The 20,706-nt window shown below is 49.1% G+C and overlaps 1 protein-coding gene across 2 annotated transcripts; it reads left to right on the top strand.

Annotated features, from left to right (window-relative positions):
- Positions 1–3,458: 3,458 nt before the first annotated feature.
- On the top strand, positions 3,459–16,978 carry EIF3D (eukaryotic translation initiation factor 3 subunit D). 2 transcript variants are annotated; one of them, XM_019713445.3, is made up of 15 exons: positions 3,459–3,859; positions 6,561–6,692; positions 6,986–7,031; positions 7,711–7,847; positions 8,446–8,531; positions 8,790–8,862; positions 9,646–9,758; positions 10,367–10,499; positions 10,968–11,115; positions 11,871–12,001; positions 12,653–12,738; positions 12,840–12,969; positions 15,839–15,981; positions 16,176–16,459; positions 16,863–16,978. In XM_019713445.3, exons 2-15 carry the CDS (start codon positions 6,570–6,572, stop codon positions 16,874–16,876), a joined length of 1,647 nt encoding a protein of 548 aa, XP_019569004.1. In that variant the 5' UTR covers positions 3,459–3,859; positions 6,561–6,569; the 3' UTR covers positions 16,877–16,978. The 2 variants fall into 2 exon arrangements, with proteins under 2 accessions (XP_019569004.1, XP_074182432.1); XM_074326331.2 differs by having other exon boundaries at positions 3,673–3,859; positions 6,567–6,692.
- The last annotated feature ends 3,728 nt before the right edge of the window (positions 16,979–20,706 follow it).

Genomic DNA, 20,706 nt, shown 5'->3' on the forward strand with positions numbered 1-20,706 from the left:
GGAGGAACCCAGAGTCTGGGGGAGGAGCAGTGGGGGACACTGGTAACAACCAGAGGTGTGGTAAGTGCAGCGGTGGGGGCCTCTGCTGGGTGCTGTGGACACCTGGAGGAGAAACCTGTCCTCAGAGGTCACTCATGCATCCAACAAACATTTCCCAAGCACCAACTGTGGTGAGCCCCATTCTCGGTTCTGGGGATACAACAGTGAATGAGACAAGTAAGACCCCGCCTCTCACAAGGCTTACATTCTAAGGAGAGGACAATAAATAAGTAAACAAACAGGATCATTTTAATGGTGATAACTATTAGTCATCCAGTAAAACACTAATGGGATATGCAGAAGAAACAGGAGCCAGGCTGCTTCCTGAGTTTGAAACCCCGGCTTTACAATGCACTTTGCAACCTACAACACCTCTCTGTGCCTCCATATCTTCATCTGTAAAATGGGGAGAATAGGACCTACCTCCCAGGACTGTGGTGAGAATTAAATGAGTGAATGTAAGTTCTTGGAATCGTACCAGGCACATGGTGAGTAAGAGAGTGAATGAGGACAGGCAAGGCTGCTCAGAGGGGTGGTCAGGAAACGCCTGTTTGTTGAGGACACAGGCTCGTGAAGATCTAGGGGAGAAGCATTCCAGGCAGCAGAGAACAGCAGGTGAGAAGGTCTCAAGACAGGAATGAGCCTGGGTCTGACCCAGAAAGAGGAAGATGCCGGTGGGAAGCTGCCATTTAGAAACTTGCAGGCCATGGAACAGAATGGGCTTTTATCCTCAGGATCAAAGTGAGCCACTGGAAGATTTTAAGCGTGGGAGGGCGGGAGGGCGAGCATGCTCTGATGTCATGTACAGGAGTCGTTCCAGCTTTCCATCGTGTGGAGAATGGACAGTGAGATAGGCAGAAAGAGGCAGCAGGGGTGTCAGCTGGGAGGAGGAATGGAGGCAACTCCCACCCAAATACATGGACCGACTATTGAGAATGAGACAGGACACTTCAAATCTCCTCCATCTGGGTGGGCAGGGACATCTGGACCAAAATATGGGAAAGATGATTAAACTCTGACATGAGAGAAAGACTGCAGAAGGCCTGTGGGCCCACAGCAAAAAAATATAAAGACAAAAGGCATTTATTAACAATTGTCACCCCAATAAACTTTAATTTAAAAAAAACGAAAAAAGGCAAAAGGCATGATCCAAGCAATTTAGCAAAATTACATCTCCTCTTATATTTTAGCATATATTACAATTTACTATTAATATTAAATCACACTAACATTAATTGAGTGCTTATTTACGTGCCCAGGATAATATGCTAAATCCATTTTCTCATTTAATTCTTACAAAATCCCTATCCATTCATGCAACAATTCAACAAATGTCTATTACCAGGCATTGTTCTAGGGAAGCCAGACAAAGCCTCTACCCTGGTGGAGCTTACACTGTAGAGGCAGAGACAGAGCCTAAACAAGGAAACAAAATATTTCAGAGCGGGATGAGAGCTATGAAGAAAACAAAGCAGAGTAAGAGGGTGAGAGGGACGGACAGAGGAGCCACTGTTTTAGGAACGGTGGTCAGAGAAGATCTCGTTGAGGAGATGTCGTGCGGGAGACCCTGCTCGCTGGGCCAGTTGTCGTGCGGGGCGGCCTGCGGGGTCTCTGCTCCCGCTCCCCACACAAGAACGCAGGACATGGTGAGGCCAACAAGGAACACCCACGGAGCCATAGGTAGGGGAGCCATACCACTATGGTCTCTCTGGAGGCTGGGCCCACTGGACGCCGACCTGCCGTCCGCTTTTCCGCCAACCGACCGACCGACAACTCTTCTCCACTCTCTCCTTTGTTTCTCTCTCTCTCTCTCTCTCTCTCTCTCTCTCTCTCTCTCTCTCTCTCTCTCTGCCCTCCTCTTCCGCTCTCCTCGGCTCTCCGGCAATCCTCGGCAGTCCTCCGTAGTCACAGCAGTTATACCAGCGGCCAATTGGCTAACCGGCCACAGCCGACGGCCAATCAGCCACAGCCGACGGCCATTCACCACCCGAGCCAGCACCCCTTCACGTGAGGCCGAGAGCCTGTAAACTACTCTCTGGGGCTCTGTCCCCACAGGAGATAATTCTTGAGTGGAGATAACGGATGATGAGACCAAGCCAGCCACAGGTAAATTTGGAGAAGAGTATGCTGTGCAGAAGGAACAGTAAGTGCAGAAGCCCGGCTGAGATGGAAATAAGGTTGGTGTATTTGAAGCATAAAAAGAAGACCACGGTAGCTCGAGCAAAGTATAGAACGGCAGGATATAAAGTTGAAAGGTAACGACGGACCAGACAGGCCACAGGAAGACGTTCATATTTCACTCTAAGCACATAACAGGAAGCTGCTAGAAGGATCTGCACAGGTTGCTTTGACCACCATGTGGGAAAGGAACCCTGGAGGAGCAAGAATAGACACTGCGAGTCCAGGCATGAGGCTGGAGATGGTGGAGAACACTGGTAGTATTCAAGATGCAGCTTGAGAGTAGAATAAAGGACTTAGTGAAGGACCGAATGTGGTGGGAAAGGGGAAAGGAAGTAGCAAGGATAACAGCAGGTTTCGCGTGGAGCATCACTGACGGGTACCATTAACAAAAAAATTAGGAAAACTGCAAGATGGGCACATTCGGAGAGAATTTATGGAAACAGATGCTGCTGTCATTGTACAGGTAAGTTCACAGGTTTGGAGAGATCGAATAACCAAGTTCACCCAACTGGTAAGCTGAATTACTATTTTCACATACATTTTTTACCCTCACAGCATCCCCTTGGTATTATCTCCAATTCACAGGTAACTGAGGAAAGTGAGGCCCAAAAATGTGAAGGCTACACAGCTAGAGCGGCAGAGCCAATAGTACGTATCGGGTCTAATAGCATATTATTTTCCAGTAAAGGAGACAGGCTGGGAGACTGATAGGGAAACCTTGGAGACAGGGTAGAGGATCTGAAGTGTGAATAAAATCGCGCCCTCGGATTCTCTTTCAATGTTCTGAAATTCCGCAATAGGATTCCGGGCAAACTCCGCAGGCTGGGCGTTGCGGCAAGGACAGCATTGTTGGCCATTATAGGAAACAGGTTCCTGAGACGCCACTTCAGAAACACAGCTGCCAATTAAAACGCAGGCTCCTGGACTCCAGCTTAGACATACCTGAGTAACAACCTATGGAAGTGAGCCCCGGAATCTGTATTTTCCAAATTAGGCCTCCAGCAATCTTCGTCATGCAAAAAAGTTTGGGAACTGCGAAAGTATGGTTTGAACCCTGGCAGCCACCCCCTAAACTAGCAGGCTGGACTACGCAGGTCACTTTACACCCCTAGACCTGTTTCCGAAACTGTAAAAGTAGCGGGCGGGGCGGGGGAGGGTAACAATGAAAATCTGCCTAGGACGCTCGACGTCCCCCTGGGGGATTGTGGGATACAGAGGGGCCGAGGCGTCCGCGAAGCATTGTGGGACAGAGAGGGACTGTCAGCCATTCACCGCCTCCAGCTTGGACTGCACGCCCGCCACGTATCAATAAACCTGAACGCCCTTTCGGAGCGTCGCCGGAGGCCCCATGACGTAACTGTAAACACCCCTCTTACATCTTGGCGCCGGGAAGGCTAACGAGGCCACCTCGCAAAAAGCAGTGACAAATTTCCGGGTGTGCCTTCGCTTTACGGCTCGCGCTCTGTCGCCGAACCCAAAGGAAGCTGGAGAGCCTTTTACGACAGCGCAGGTCGTGTTTACGGCGCCGGTCGCTGCGCGCGCATCTTCTCTCCTTTCCCGGTTCCTCCGAGTGCAGCTGGTAGTGAGCTCTCCGGCTTGGACTATCTGTCGCCATCCGGGCCGGCTGAGGCCGTTGCAGGTGAGTGGCGCGTTCCGTAGCGTTCCGGGAACCTCCGGAGCCGGCTTGGGCGGGGAAGGCCTCCGGAAGAGACCCCCCGGTCTGTCCCCCTCCTGCCCCCGCTGTTCCTGCGCTGGGCGTAGCAGGAATCCGCCTTCGGAGTCCCAGGCCCAGCGTACTGCGGGATGCGGGGCACGGCCTTGTGGGTGAGGTGCCTGGCCCTAGACGCCGCTTCGCGGTCACGGGCTGGACGAATGATAATGTCATTTAACTCAGTTGGGTCTCAGGGTCTTGTTTAAGTGGCCAAAGGTTGTCTTGAGTTTCTGTGAGTGAAGTATTGGGAGTGCCAAGCTGAACGGTGTTCGGCTCTGCTCTGAGTTGACAACCCAAGATTTCCTTCCCTTTAACGTGAAATGGAAGGCTAGAACGGAATAGATCTGGTCTCTGATTTGAAACACACACCGGTATTGACGGCGTGCGATCTGTAGTGGCAGCAGTAATCTGCACAACACTGTGGTCCCCCAGAAACGCAGCCCCCTCTGGGTGCTTCCCCAGTCTGCCCCTGCAGCCTGTACGGCTGTCCCTCCGTTCTAACTGGAGAGCTCAGTTTGTCCTGCCGCTTCCATTCTGCTCACTCTTATTTTACATGTGTCAAAACCGGACTTCCTCCCCCTGGAAAAATGCCTGTCAAGCCTTGGGCCTATTTCCTTCTTGAGCTCTGGCAGACACGTAGATTTTTTTTTTAACGTATTTCTAAACATCATTGTGTTATTAAATGTGCTGTAAAACCCCAGATCTTTTGAGGCTGCTGTGCACCTAGAATATAATGGGAAGAATGCTGCACTTACGGCAGACAACCCTGGAAATCAAATCGATTTTGAAATGATGGGCAGATCAATTCCTTTTTTTGGCTGAGCTGCAAATGTTTACCTTTTAAGTGCTGGTTGGGGGAATTAGTGGCTAACATATCTAGCAGGGTGCCTGACACTTAGTAGGAGCTCAGCAAATACTTATTGAATGTGAGTTGTTTTGAGACCGCCACCCCTTCCTCAGTCCCCTTCCTGGAGTGTAAGTTAAGTTCAAAGTTGGAGGACGCAGCTCCCAGGTTCGTTCTCTTGCTGTCACCCAATTCCTGTTGCTGTCACCTCTGTAGGAAGCTTTAGTCTCCCCTTCATGGGACAAAGAGGAGAATTTACTAAATTCAGTATCCAGTGCTCTTTGATTGCACTCCACCTGTCATGCGGGGTCTCTGATCCCACTCCCCGCACAAGAACACAGGACATGGTGAGGCCAAAAAGGAACACGCACGGAGCCATAGGTAGGGGAGTCATACCACTATTATTCTCGCTGGCCGCTGGGTTGGAGACACAGGAATAGGAGCCACACGAGCTGCAATCTGCCATCTGCTTCTCGGCCAACCAACCAACCAACGTAGCCAAGGCAGTTATATTAGTGGCTAAATGGCTAACTGGTTACAGCTGATGGCCATCTACTACCTGAGCCAGCACCCCTCCACGTGAGGCTGAGAGCCTGCAAACTGCTCTCTGGGACTCTGTCCCTATACCACCCTCCAGAAATATTTGTGTAATGAGTTTTTCTTTGGGAACTCACCTGAGCATTTTCAGAGGCTTGCAATGGGTGGTGGGTGCATGGGTTTTTGACAGGAACTGTCAGGTGTCTGTCAAGCATCCGTTGGGAGTCCTTGGTTTTTACTCTCGTGAGAGGAGCTATAGCATTAGGCAGAGTGGACTCTGGAGCCAGACTGCCAGGGTTCAAATTTTTCATCAACTAGCATTGCAACTTAGGGCAATTTCTTAACTTCTCTGTGCCTCAATTTTCTTATCTAAAAAACGGGGATAATACTGGCCCCTACCTCAGATTGTGGGGGGATTTCGTGAATTTCTGCATGTAAGCACGATGGACAGTGCCTGGTACTGAAAATACTTACGAACATTTGATCTGTGGCCACTTTGATGGCTGAAGGTTTCTGGTGACCTCTTCAGCTCTCCGGCAGGCCTTTTGCCTGGCTCTGTCTCCACTTCTTCTGCAGAAGGATTTGCACTGACAACAGGAAATTGGAAGAACAAGAAAAGAAAGTTGAATTTCAGGACGTACTCACAGACTTATTTTTCTTAGACTCTATGTAAATGTATTTTTGCAAGTCTGAATAGTAATTGTGTGGCATTTTACAATGAAAGCATTTCCGTGTGTGTTAACTAATAAGACTTTTCAGAATGATCCTCTGATAAAAATAAAATAAGGAGCTTACTTATTTTACAGATGAAAAGGCTGGGCTTAGGGAAGTTAAATATTATATGCCATGGTGAAGGTGTTTCTGAGAACCAGAACTTGGTTATTACACTTGAAAAAAAGTTACTACATTTTATCCAATCTGTGAGACACCACCAAGTTTAACCAAGCATGATTACTTTATTACAGCACTAAGAAAGAAAAACTGTCAGTTATGACACCCAATCAAGCATAAGGTGCAAACTCATTTCAAGGATGTTACAGTGGGAAAAAATGAAATACGGTAACTCAGTTTTGTTAGCAGCCTTCTGAGTTAAAAGTATTCACAAGAAGGGAGTGACTAACAGGGTTCCATTTTGTGTGTGTGTTGTTTTTTTAATTTTATCATTTACATCTTAGCTTACCTCAAATAGAAGACTTTTTTTATTTGGAAGCCTTTCTTCATGCGGCTACTTACTTATATTTTTTTAAGGTTTAGAAGATGGCAAAGTTCATGACACCCGTGATCCAGGACAACCCCTCTGGCTGGGGTCCCTGTGCCGTCCCCGAGCAGTTTCGGGATATGCCCTACCAGCCGTTCAGCAAAGGAGATCGACTAGGAAAGGTATTTGCCTGTCAGCAGGAGCTTAGACCCTTTAAGCTGTGGCTGCTATTCTGGACGCGTTCGTTTCAATTTTAGCCTCTCAGAAGCACGATTCCTGTGTTCCTTAGGGACACCAGCTGAGAAAGGTTGTCACCTCTGGCTACTTCCAGTAGTCACAGGCAGCTGGGCACTTACAAAGGCTTTGTGAGCCAGTCCTGCTACTTGCCCACAGTGTCCTCACTTTCGGGGGTTTCTGGGTCAACAGAAAATTGCCTCCTTGACCTGTGCACTGTCTTCCCTGTTGCCCTTACTAGGTTGCAGACTGGACGGGCGCCACGTACCAAGATAAGAGGTACACGAGTAAGTGTTCTCCGGCTGACTGCCCGCTCAGGGCCGTGGGGAAACCATTCCTTTTCCTGGTAACCTCCCTCGGAAAGTTCTAGAATGGGAACATGCTGCTGATAATAACTCCCGGTATTTAGGAGCATGTTCTAGATTCTGGACACTGCCCACATTTTTTTGGACGTAGCCCCAAAAGTGAGACTGTTCATTAAAGATGTTGGACCTATTATAGTGGGAGTTTTCCCCTACTTTTGGGGACCATGAACCCGGTTGCAAATCTGTTGAACATACTCCCATTTTGCACTTCATGGTTTGGGATTTACTGAACCTGTGACGCCAATGGAGTCCAGTGTCGGAATTCCTGGCTTTAAGATCCTGAGACAGTAGATTGGTTTTTTAACTCCTGTTCTTACGGAATAAGGCAGAGTGGAATGGGCTTATCTTGAGTCCCTCAGACTCTGTCTTGCCTTCGAATGTTCTTTAGGCCAGAGTTTGTCAAACTTGAATGTGCATGTGAATCACCAGGGGACCCTGTAAAATGACTCAGCGGCACTGGGGTGAGGCTGTGAGTCTGCGCGTCTGAGATGCTCCAGCCGCTGCCGAGGGGCCTGAGGCAGCGCTTAAATAGCAAGGCTTTAGTGTGTATATGTAAAGTCTGTGGGTTGTGGTTGTCACACTCTGTCACCTTTGTCCCCAGATAAATACTCCTCTCAGTTTGGCGGTGGAAGTCAGTATGCGTACTTCCATGAGGAGGATGAGACGAGTTTCCAGCTGGTGGACACAGCGCGCACACAGAAGACGGCCTACCAGCGGAACCGGATGCGCTTTGCACAGGTAGGGCTGTTACATCCTGGGGCTGTCTGTCACCTGCTGCTACAAGTGTAACCCTGTGAGTGCTGGGAGGAGGGGTCCATGTTACATTAGGTCTCCTAGCGAACCCCAAGTAGCTGCTCAGTGACTGCATTGTTCTAAAGTAAACTTCACTAGGACCAGGAATGCATTTAAACAGTTTAGCTTTCTGTTGACCAGTAGCCAGGATACTATACCCCTGTGCTCAGAATGATTTTTGTGCTGGATGAAAAGGTTCCTCTGTGCCTATTGCTTGACTTAATTGCTGGGTTGCAGGCTTTATTAAGCAGATGGTCCAGTCAGACCACAGCTTATTACATAAAGAGGCAAATTCAGCAACTCTGATAAAAACCAATAAACCTACTTCAATAAAAAATATGTGTGTGAATGTCAGTCCAAGCTAATTCTAAGTACTTATTCAGCTAAACCCCCAGACTGTTGTTGATTAGAGTAAAAGCCCAGAGTAAAATGTGCAACTCAGATGTCACATCCTGAACTTGGGCTGATGGCCTCCCATTAAGTACTGTCCATTGTGGGTCACACCTCCAAGATTTTAACATGGGTGTTTTTTCCTTTTTCCCAGCGAAACCTCCGTAGAGACAAAGATCGGCGGAACATGTTACAATTCAACCTGCAGACCCTGCCTAAGAGTGCCAAGCAGAAAGAGAGGTGAGTTCCCATCCTGCCCAAACAAAGTATTCTTCCAAGACTGACCGTACTCTGAAATCACTAGGCCAAAATGGGAGAATGGTTGTCACCCCCACCAGTGCAAAAAAAAAAACCACAACAAAAATACCTTCCTAAAGCTGGTTAAGCCACTGTTTCAACCCTGACATTCTCCAAGGGCCAATTTCAGTTCATGGCAATATTAAGTCCCCGTTTTTCTTAAAAACCTGCACTGAAAGTACAATTTTCCTGTCTTTCCAGAGAACGCATACGCCTGCAGAAAAAATTCCAGAAACAATTTGGAGTGAGGCAGAAATGGGACCAAAAATCACAGGTAGTGTATCCAAACCAGAATTCTCTCTAGGAATTTGATTTTGCTTATTTATTTGGTCTTGGAACAGCTTGAGATGTATTAATAATTCACATACTATGCAATTCACCCGTTTAAAGTGTACCTTTCAGTGGTTTTTAGTACATTCACAAAATTGTACAACCATTCCCATAACGGAATCATACAATACGTGGCCTTTAAGGTTCATCCATGTTGTAACATGTATCAGTTCTTCATTTCTTTGTATCACCCTGTTCCTTTGTGTGGATGCACCGTTTTCTTTATCCGTTCACCAGTTGATGGGCATTTGGGTTGTGTCCACTATGAGGAATATTGCTGCTGGTGCCGTTCCTGTACAGGTGTTTGTGTGGACATTGTGGGAATAGAAGATGCGTGTGAGCACGAGTTCAGTTACAGTTGTACAAGTTACACATCGCTGGATATGATGCTTGCTGCGTCAAGAACAAACAGCTAAATACTCTGAGAGAAAGCTAAAGGAGCTGCTACAACTTCTTGATGAAAGACAAATATATAAAGAGCTGGTGTTCCCTGGGTGGCATCCTTACCTAGGAGTGGAATTCCCATTTGGTTTTGAATTCTTGATCCCTTCAGTTGTCTTCTAGATTGTAAGCTCTGGGATTCGGATTCTGTGTTCTAAAACAGCCAACACAGAGTAAATGTTCCAGACATTTATTCAGTAAAAGTCCTTCACGCTGTTAACCTGCCTTTTGCTTATGTCTTGCACTGGCTGTGATGTCTTTTCCCTCCAATGGTTTTCTACTACAGAAACCCCGAGACTCTTCAGTTGAAGTTCGTAGTGACTGGGAAGTGAAAGAGGAAATGGACTTTCCCCAGTTAATGAAGATGCGTTACCTGGAAGTATCAGAGCCACAGGACATGTAAGTGGCGTCCTCATTGCATAAGATTGACAGATGAGCTTAAAAACAATCGATGTTGGGGGAAGCAGAAAGAAGTTTAGTGGTACTAAACTTTAGATCTCTTTCAACTTCCTGGCATTGAGAGCAAAAGAAAAATAAAATTAAGTTATATAGCTCTCTTTGGCAGAAAGAGAAAGGGAAGAAAGAAAAACCAGATTTCTTTCGGTTTCCTGGAATGCTGACCAAAAGAGAAATTAAGTGATCTAGCTCTTTTGGCAGCAGGAGCAGAGCTTTTCCTGACATCCAGAGAGCCCTTACCTCAGAGGCCACGTGGGTGGGAATGGCTTAGTGGGGAGCTGGAGCGCCAGTCTTCTGTCTGTTACTCCTCATCTCCCCATCTTTAAGTGGGGGGTTGGGCAGAATCAGTTGTGTTCACACTGTCCTGTGGGGCCACCTCGGGAGCTAAGGAGACGGGTCCTGAGTGAGCACTGAGAGTTCGTCTCCTGCTCTCACTGTCAGACAGTTTCCATCTCATACGTATTAGATTTCGGGATGAGACGTAGGTGCCGAGGTGTAACAGAAAGTGGTGACCCTCTTCCCTTTGCTTTGCATGGTCCCGCTCCCCGCAGCGAGTGCTGTGGGGCCCTGGAATACTACGATAAAGCCTTCGACCGCATCACCACGAGGAGCGAGAAGCCGCTGCGCAGCATCAAGCGCATCTTCCACACGGTCACCACCACAGACGACCCTGTCATCCGAAAGGTGCGTGCTCCCCGCCGCCCGGATCCGTGAGGAATGCCGCTGGATGGGGCCTGGGAGCCCTCTAGATACAGTCTGCTGAATCAGACGGGGATTGGATGGGTGAACGTACAGCCGCTCTGCCGGCTGGCCCGGGGATGCCGGATGTGAATCCTGGCACTATACACGTCCTAGCTTCACCTTTGGGGCCTTTGCTTTCTCCCTGTAAAGTGGGGTAAACGCACTTACTTACCATGTGCGCCTGGGGTGAGGGTGAAAGGAAGCCTTGTCAGTGCTTGCCTGGAACACGGCGAGTGCTCAGTGAGCTGTGGACACACACGTCCCGGGGTGGGGGCTGCCAGCAGCAGCTCGCTGGCTGTACGCACGTGTGTTCTGTGTGGGCGTGGGTGTAACTGCTCTCCCCTCCGTGCGAGTGGGCGACTGGATCTAAGCACGTCCTCACCTTTTTCCTCTCTTTTGTTCTCTTCACAGCTGGCAAAAACACAGGGGAATGTGTTTGCCACTGACGCCATTCTGGCCACACTGATGAGCTGCACCCGCTCCGTGTATTCCTGGGACATTGTCGTACAGAGAGTCGGGTCCAAGCTCTTCTTCGACAAGAGGGACAACTCTGACTTTGGTAAGAAGCCTGTCTGGGAGCAACACAAAGGCGTTGAGTGTCTGTTGGGTCAGAGAAGCTCCCTGGCCCTGGAGGATGAGTAGAAGGTGGTCTATCTCCCCCTGGGCATGTGGGAACCCCTCCCGGCCTCCTCAGACGGTCACTCAGTCCCTCCCTGGGGCTTCAGCTTTCTGAGTCCTCACAGGACACCGAAATTATGCTTCCAGATGTTACTCATTTGAGTAATACTTTCCTGATCTCGGCCATCTCTACATAACGTCTGTAGTATTTACTTAGTGTTTTTCTTTAAGCTGATGGGGTGTTTTTTTACCTCAGTGTATTTGCAAAGAAAAGAACATATGCACATATTTTATACCATTCGTGTATGTATATACACACCTGCCATGACTGAAAACTAGGGCACGCAGTAATAACAGCAATGAAACAAAACAGAACAATTATATTGCGCGCCTCAAGCCTTCTTCTTTGTTTAAAAGCTAATAAAATCAAACATTCTCTGGAGGAATCCAAAAAGATTGAAAAGGGATAGCTTTTTTACACCGTGACTGAATTTCATGTTAGCACCTAACGTCACCCAGGAGCACTGCACAAACCCTCCCCTGCATGTCCCACCCGTGGGAGACCTGTGTTGGTAGGTGGCAGTTCTCTGAAGGAAAGGCCTTTGTCACGTGGACCACCACGGCTCCCCGCGGTGCTGTGCACGTCATCGGTGACTCTTCGTTTTGTGGGTGGGTGACATGCTGCTGCTTTTGCAGACCTCCTGACAGTGAGTGAGACGGCCAACGAGCCCCCTCAGGATGAAGGTAATTCCTTCAACTCGCCCCGCAACCTGGCCATGGAAGCAACTTACATCAACCACAACTTCTCCCAGCAGTGCCTGAGGATGGTGAGCATTGGGCGCTCGTCGGATTCCCGCAACAACTGCTTTTACTGAGCCCCTGCGGTGTGGGCTCCAGGCTTGTGGGATTGGGCAGGACAGATGGGGTCCCTCCCAGTCGCCAAGGGGTTCCGAGCATGGGCTCTGAGGTCACACTGCCTGACTCTGACGCCTGGATCCAGCGCTTCATAGCTCTGGTGTCGGGCGGGCTGCGTGTCTATAAAATGAGAACGCTGACAGTGCTCGTCTCCCATGGACGCACTGTAAAGATCCTTTGGATGATCTGACAAATGCACTGTATAGGTGCAAAGTTCCTAGCCCTAGGAAGCTTCATCATGGAGGAGGAAACACAATAAACCCTGGACACATACAATGTGTGCTGTGGAGAACAAGGAAGCAGGAGGGTGTGATTGCTACTGAAATGGGATAATGGAACTGGACACGCGGAAGCAGTCAGTAAATGCTGTTCCATCCATTGTGATTCACGGGTGCTCGCTTGTGCTCAGTGGGAGCAAATAGGCAGACACCACACCCTGAGCTTTGAGCCCCCTCGAGGGTTCCAGGGACCCGGCCTGGCTGTAACTACAGAGGTGTGGGGTCTGACTGCTTGGCTTGGCAACAAGTTGGTGCTGTTGCCTAACACCTGTGTCATTTTCGCAGGGGAAAGAAAGATACAACTTCCCCAACCCAAACCCGTTTGTGGAGGATGACATGGATAAGAACGAAATCGCCTCCGTCGCATACCGGTAAGTCACCGCTGGGGGGGGTGCACGGACCCGGCCCTGTAGGGGGAAATCATCTGAAATTCAGGATCTCAGTGACCAAATGAGTCCCTTCTTCATTGCAGTTACCGCAGGTGGAAGCTGGGGGACGACATCGACCTGATTGTCCGCTGTGAGCATGACGGTGTCATGACCGGAGCCAATGGGGAAGTGTCCTTCATCAACATCAAGACCCTCAACGAGTGGGATTCACGGGTGAGGCACCTGCGTCGCCCTGGTGGGGCCCCACGTGTTGTCACAGCTCGCACCGGGGAGCCTCTTTCTGTTCCCCTCGCATGACTTAGAGAGCTGCCGAGAGTTTTCTTGTCCTCTGAAGTTTCCCCCACTTTGTTCCTCATTGAGAAAGAGACCGTGTGTGTGAGCGTAACTAACTGCTTCCAGGACTTTCTCCCTCTGTTCCATTCCGACCTCCTGTTGGCTTCTGCTGTCTGTGCACATGTGATTTTGATCTCCTTATTATTTGGGCTGGCAGCTTTCCTGTAAGACTGGCAGCTCCTTTTTCTGACCTGTTCTTTCACTTCACTACAGCCACTACCTTCTTTTCTATCTTCTGATTCTGTTGCCAGCTCTTTCACTTACTGCACTCGGGGATTCTAAGATTAGCTCAGATTTGGCTCTTCAGGAAGCACCTCGAATGAAACGTGCTGCCTTTGTTTTTCCTCTTTCTGCTCTCACATGCTGGTGCGCTATGACTGTTGGGCTGTTACCCTTTCTGGAGTTGCCCAGACTTATGTGCCTGAATTTGAAGTGGGCGGCAGTGTTCCCGGGTGCTGCTGTGCAGTCAAGGGTCCTCGGGGGGAGGGACAGCTCCTGGGTTGAATGGGTGTCCAGTGCAGTGGCACACAGAGGGCCATGTGCTGTCTTCATTACAGCCAAGGGATTAGCCTTTAACACCACTGATGAGCGTTCCTCGGTGTTCCTTAGCCCCCAGCCCTGCCGAAGCAGCACTGAAAGGCTGGCTGTGGTCTTAGCTCTGGCCCCATGGCCTTCGCCACCATGACCCCCCTGTAGCATGTGGCATCCTTGTATCGATGTGGCTTTGCCCTGTGTCACTACCTGCATTACTCTGGTCTCGCACTTTTCTTGACTCCCTTCACGTGTTTTTTGCTGGTTCCTCTCCTTTTTGACCCTTAGGGAGCATTCCCTTAAGGGGTCAGCCCCTCCATAGCTCTTTTTGCTATAATTATTTCTTCATACAGTTTTCTTTTGCTCCATAACAAATTAACAACCTTAGAGGCTTAAAATGACATCCATTAGCTCATAGTTTGGTAGGTCAGAAATCCAGCATCAGGTGGCTTGGTTCTCTGCTCAGGGTAGCAGAAAGTTGAAATCAAGGTGTCAGCAGAGCTGAACACATATAGAGGTTCTAGAAGAAAATCCACTTCCAAGCGCATTCTAGTTGGCAGAATTCAGTTCCTTCCAGTTGTGGGGCTTTGGGCAGCGACCCGCTGGGGCCTGTCGGTCCCTAGAGACCACGCACATTCCTTCTCCATCTTCCAACCAGCAACGTCAAGTCCTTCTCATGCGCCTACCCTCTTGACTTCTGTCTCTGGTCGCTACACCAGATTTAAGAGCCCTGTGGTTAGGGGAGGCCCACCCAAATGCTCTCCTTAGCTTAAGGACCTTAATTAATTACAGCTGCAGAATCTCTCTTGCCATATAAGGTAGCACAGTCATGGCGGTGATATTTCATCCTAGTCACAGGTACCACCCACGCTCCAAGGTGGGAATCTGCAACGGCAAGGGTCACTGGGGTCATCTTAGAATTCTGCCTGCCCCAAGCCTTGAACTCTAAAACATGTTTCCTCGCATCTACTCTGACTCCCCATTCCATTGTTTCCTGCTAAAATACCTTGCCTTTCCTGTGTCCTCATTCCTATCGTTACCTCTGTCTTGGCTGTGCATCAGCGTTGTCTTTCTCCTGCTCACTTAGGCTCAGAGCCTCAAACCCCTCCAACTCCTGCACGCTTCTCTTCTGCTGCCACGTACGGTCTGTCTTCTCACTCAGTTCTGGATCTCACTGACATCACCCTAGTTTAGGACCCTATTCAGTATACTTCTTATTTTGTATTGTCTCCTAACTTGCTCCTCCTTACCACCCCATTCAATGTATCTGTGCCGATTAATTGTCCAAAACACTGCTTCCGTCATGCAGCATGGTTATAGAAAGACTCTTAATATGCCACAGCAAACTCACAAGGGGACTGCAGAATATTTTTAATTTTAGAGGAAAGAGACATCTGTCAGAATACTAGTCCTGAGTGGCTTAATACCATGTTTCCCCGAAAATAAGACTGGGTCTTATATTAGTTTTTGCTCCAAAAGACGCATTAGGGCTTATGTTCAGGAGATGTCATCCTGAAAAATCATGCTGGGGCTTATTTTCGGGTTAGGTATTTGTTTTGGGGAAACGCGGTAAAAGGGACTCTTCAGTGTTTCTTTGGCCTATTATTGCTATGAACCAAGAAGGTTTGGAAAGCTCTACCATGTGACCTTCAACCAGTCACTTCACTCTGAGGCCAAGTTCACTATCTGTAAAATAGGCGGCTGGAGAAGATGATCTCTGGGATCTTGTCCTGCTTTGTCTGCTCACACACGTGTACATACAACGCAGACTCTGACCTCATGTCTGCGGGCCCCCACCCCCACCCAGGACTAACCCAGCCTGTCTCCCTCCCTGCCTCAGGTCAGTCCACCTCCAGCCTCTGCCAGGATTCTGCACTAGGTTAGCTGCGGCTCTTCCTCTGTGAAACCCTTCCTTACCACAAAACACACATAAACACTCACCTCTGCCATTGACACGGCTCTTGTTTTTAACTTGTATGTGTGTGTCCTTGTCTGGATGAGCTCTTAGGAAGAGAGGAAGTGCCTGCTGTGTGGCAGGCTGTGCAAGGCAGGGACCATGTCTTTGCTTCTTCACTGATAAGTTTTACCTCTGATTTACCTGCGGCCTCACCCACCTCCCGGTCAAGCCCAGCAGGGAGCTCCTTCTCTGCCCGAAGAGGTACCAGAGCCTTCGGCTAAGCCTGCCTTCACTCCCGTAACCGGTGCTTTCCTTCTGCAGCACTGTAACGGCGTTGACTGGCGTCAGAAGCTGGACTCCCAGCGAGGGGCCGTCATTGCCACCGAGCTGAAGAACAACAGCTACAAGTTGGCCCGGTGGACCTGCTGTGCTTTGCTGGCTGGATCTGAGTACCTCAAGCTTGGGTGAGATTCCTGTCCAGGAGTTGTGAACTCATCTTCCGGAAGGAGGGATCTGCGGGTAGGGAGACGGGCTTGCCTTTTCCCTTTCCCTTGGGAAGAGCATCTGGCAAGGGCCCCCTTTGGACTGTATTTGCCCCCGGGTGTTGCTGTGTCTCCGGGCCAGCCTGCCCCCACCACTAACACTGCCTCCCCACTAGTTACGTATCCCGGTACCACGTGAAAGACTCCTCGCGCCACGTCATCCTGGGCACGCAGCAGTTCAAGCCCAATGAGTTTGCCAGCCAGATCAACCTGAGCGTAGAGAACGCCTGGGGCATCCTGCGCTGCGTCATCGACATTTGCATGAAGCTGGAGGAGGGCAAGTACCTCATCCTCAAGGACCCCAACAAGCAGGTCATCCGCGTTTATAGCCTGCCCGACGGCACCTTCAGCTCCGACGAGGATGATGAGGAGGAGGAGGAAGAGGAGGAGGAAGAAGAAGGTTCGTGGCAAGCCTCTTTCGAGGGGGGACCAAGCTCTACAGCCACAGTGCTCTTGAGCCTTGATGTAAAACTTGAGCGTTCCCTGAGACTTGACTTAATTTGGGGAAGCTCCAGGAGCTGCTTCAAGAGCTTTGGGTCACGTGAAGGGGATGGGAGAGTGGTCTCTTAGAGGCGAGGGTGAGGAAGAAGCATCTAGAGAAAGATGATGGACGTCCCTGATGTCAGCCAGTGGGCTGAAGGAGACAGGTGCTCGGGGTTAGTTACACCGGCTGCAGCTGTCTTTTCTGCTTCGCCGGCTAGTGACTGAAGGCAGACTCTTGGCCCTGTGAGAGGAGGTGTTGCAAACCATAGCAGTTCACCAGTTTGACATGGCTCATTTTTCTACCATTTTGTATCTTTCAGAGGAAGAAACTTAAGGAGCTGGAGTTTGTAAATCCACCAAGCCTAGGAGGGCCTTGGATGCCTGGTGGACTCTTTGTCTGATACTTGGGAATAAAGTATAAGTCTCTCCAGCCTCACCTTCAGTGCGTCCTGCATTACAATTCACGGCCCTTCGTCCTTCTCCAAGTAGCCCTTGGGAGAGGGAGGGTGACATACAGAAGTTTCTGTCTGGAGGTCGTAACCTGGGTTCCATCATTTGTTCTTGAGCATAATTAGTCTTACATTCCTGTTGGAGGGTAAATGCCCTAGATTTTTCTGTCCTTGGAACCCGGTGGAATTATCCTTTCCTGGAGGTCCCCATGAGAAGTCCATTTCCACAGGCATGAGTGCCTGCTGGCTGTGCGCCAAAACCAGCTGCTGCCCTTAGAGAAACAAATCACTAGGAAAAGGTGAAGCAGGCACAGTCTTTGGAAGTTGGGGTGGGTTGCAGCTCCTGGAGGAGACGGCCTCAGAAGATTTTGACATGTTCCACCGAGTGGTGATCATACGGTTTGTGAATTGTTTTCAAGCCTTGCATGGGCTGGTGACAGTCTCAGGCTGGTACACTCAAAGCGACGTCATAAACATCAGCTACAGATGTTTAGCATATGTAAAGTTGTTTTTATAAGGGAACAGTGTTCTGTTCTTGACACCGTGAAGTAATTACCCTGCCAGGTAAACTAAACTTTCTAGAAATTGCTCATCTGAGCCTGACAGAACTTAGGATACCACTGGAAGTCATACCGTTGTGCAGATAAGGAAACAGCCTCAGCTTTTGAGTCACTTTCCTAAAGTTACTATTTTAATCAAAATAATTCAGCCTGAAAAACTAAGCAAAAATGTATTGAACTTTGTTAGAGTTACTAGGAAGATAAAGCATAAACGTGCTTCTTAGGGCGTTTTCAAAGTAAGTGGAATGTTAAAAAGTGTGTATTAAAGTGGTGTGACAAGTGCTAAGGGGTTTCAGAATTAGGCCGCTACTTACCAAGCTGCCTCTTAAAGACTCACGATGCAATCCAGTGGGATTTGCTGTGACCGATGGGCAGGTAGAAGCACGTTTCACGCTCACTCTCAAAACTGCACAACGCCTTCCACATATTTCTTTGATCTGTGCCCTTCTTTCACCTGCCCTGCTTGGGACCACCACGCTGACTGCTGAAAACAATCCTGACTCAAAACCCTTCAGTAGCATCCTGCTTCCTAACTTCCGGGCTCAGGCTCGGCTCAAGGCCCTGCCACAGCTAACAGTCCTGATTTCCTGCTACCCACCAAAAGACCAGCAACTACTTTAAGGACTTAAATAGTTGACCAGCCCCCATTCTCAAATCTTCACAGCCACTAAATAGACCTCGCTACTTTACTTTTGGTTAGAATTTTCCCTGGCCTGTCTGCGTTCAATGTTCAACAAATGCTCACTGAGGGCCTCCTGCATGCCCGCGATCCTGGAGAAAGCACTGAGGTCACCAGAGTGAAAAAGACCGTTTCTGCTCTAGTGGAGCTTTTCTCTGACGCTCATACAGGCTGTGAAAATTACTGGTAAGTGGCGTTCCTTAGTGGGTCTTTTGGCAGGGAGGTCACAGCTACTATTTTTAGTGGAAAGCTCCAGCCATGCAAAGCTGGAAGACTACAGAGTTCTTTCCATACGAGGCATGGCTACCTTCCCATGAGAACTCTCAGTCCCATCTCACTGGACTACTTAATGCCCCTTGAAGGTTCCTGACCTTCCCTCAAATGCACTGTGTTCTGCCCATGTAAATCTTGAGAAAAATTAGGACATTTTAACGACATAATCGACGGGCCTGTGGGAGGAGCTGGGGTTGATGCTAGGAGTTCCTGCCCTGGTAACGAGAACGCTACAGGAAGACTATGGTGGTAACTGCCCCTCCCCAGAGCTTCTTCCCTTCTGCCATTTGCCCCTCCATCTTTGTCTGGTTCAGAAGCTCGCCATATTTGCATACACTGAATCGTAATCCTTTTTCCTAAATACTTTTGATGACGTAATACCTACTTGATTGTTTCCAAGTCGACGATCACATTCCACCTCTGGAAAACCAGCTACAATCACCCAGTACGCGTGAATGGCGGGTCAGACTCATCCTCCTGCCACTTGCCATGTTCCCTCTGCTTCAGCCACACGGTTACTGTGCATTAGCGGGTTTATGTTTAAGTACCTTTACACTGGCCTGTCCTAGGCCACTTTGTTTACAACATTTCCAAGCTCATAAAACATGATTCATGAATAAAAAACCGTTTTGGGGGCCAGCCCGGTGGCTCAGGCAACCGGTTAGAGCTCCATGCTCCTAACTCCGAAGGCTGCCGGTTCGATTCCCACATGGGCCAGTGGGCTCTCAACCACAAGGTTGCCGGTTAAACTCCTCAAGTCCCGCAAGGGATGGTGGACTCCGCCCCCTGCAACCAAGATTGAACATGGCACCTTGAGCTGAGCTGCCTCCCGGATGGCTCAGTTGGTTGGAGCGTGTCCTCTCAACCACAAGGTTGCCGTTTCGACTCCCGCAAGGGATGGTGGGCTGTGCCCCCTGCAACTAGAAACGGCAACTGGACCTGGAGCTGAGCTGTGCCCTCCACAACTAAGACTGAAAGGACAACAACTTGACTTGGAAAAAAAAGTCCTGGAAGTACACACTGTTCCCCCAATAAAGTCCTATTCCCCTCCCCCAATTAAAAAAAAAATTAGGTTGTCTTTTAAAAAAAAAAAAAAGAGTTTTGGAAGGAGTTCATAATTTGAAATAAAGGGTGGGAGCGGGGTGATTCCAGGCTCCATGTCTTAACTGTGTGATCTTGAATCACCCCCAAACCTCCATTTGGCCGATAACTACAGAATGCTGGAAACAGAATCGGGGCCTCCCCCACCCGTTGGTGGAAGATCAAGGCAGTCATGCATGTTTCTTAGTAAACAGTAGACTGAATTATTGTAGTGTCCAGGTGAGAACTTCCAAACCTCCAAATAATTTTTATAAAATTTTGAGCCAAACCGAGGATATGCCTTGAAGCAAGATCTAAGCAGATTGAGAAACATGCTTCTCAGAAGAACGGTTTGCAGTTTCTTTTATGCATTTGGAATTAAGGAGGGAATGTAAGGAAAATTACAAGAGGGTGGGAGAAAGCGAGGCAGGATCCGGTTACAGGATAATTAAGGTTATGTGCTCTCAGTGGTTCCGCTTAAGGGGGTCTGAACACAGGCATATAAAGGTGTGTTGAGCATAGAAACACTGGACAGCGCTTGCTTTAAGGCAAAGATAAACCTTTTACTAAAGTTATGTGCCTGGGGCATGACTACTGACCAGGACCTGCCCAGTTAGTAATTTACTAGGTTGGTGCAAAAGTAATGGTGGTTTAAAAGGCTAAAAAATTGCAAAACCCGCCATTACTTTTGCACCAACCTAATATGATCAGAGCACTGTGAGATTACTTTCTATAGAACCCCTTTTTTGCCCATAGTAGCAAATACTTGTTAATTGATTTTTCTGTCCTAGCTTCACCAACCTGGTTTTCAGTCGCCAAAACCTGGGCATCCGACTAGTCTTTGGCTACAGTAACGGTCTAGTATAAAAGCTGGGATTATCTCCCAAAAAATCATCTCCCGTGTCTCACAACTGGAAAAGCACAGCTTGAAAACGAAAGCCCCCAGCCGGTGCTGGATCAGGTCTCTAGCCCCGCCACTCCGAGCACCGCACGCTGGCCGGCCGGCGGGGCTCAGCACGTGAAGGACTCTCCTATGCGGCCTAGAGACCGAGGCCGCCGGACCGCCCCGGCGTGCTGCGCGGTGCGCACGTGACCCCGCCCTCTGCCATTGGCCGGGCGGGAA

Source organism: Rhinolophus sinicus, chromosome 1 (genome assembly GCF_057876585.1).
Source record: "Rhinolophus sinicus isolate RSI-liver-muscle chromosome 1, RSI-T2T, whole genome shotgun sequence".
Taxonomy (NCBI): Eukaryota; Metazoa; Chordata; class Mammalia; order Chiroptera; family Rhinolophidae; genus Rhinolophus; species Rhinolophus sinicus.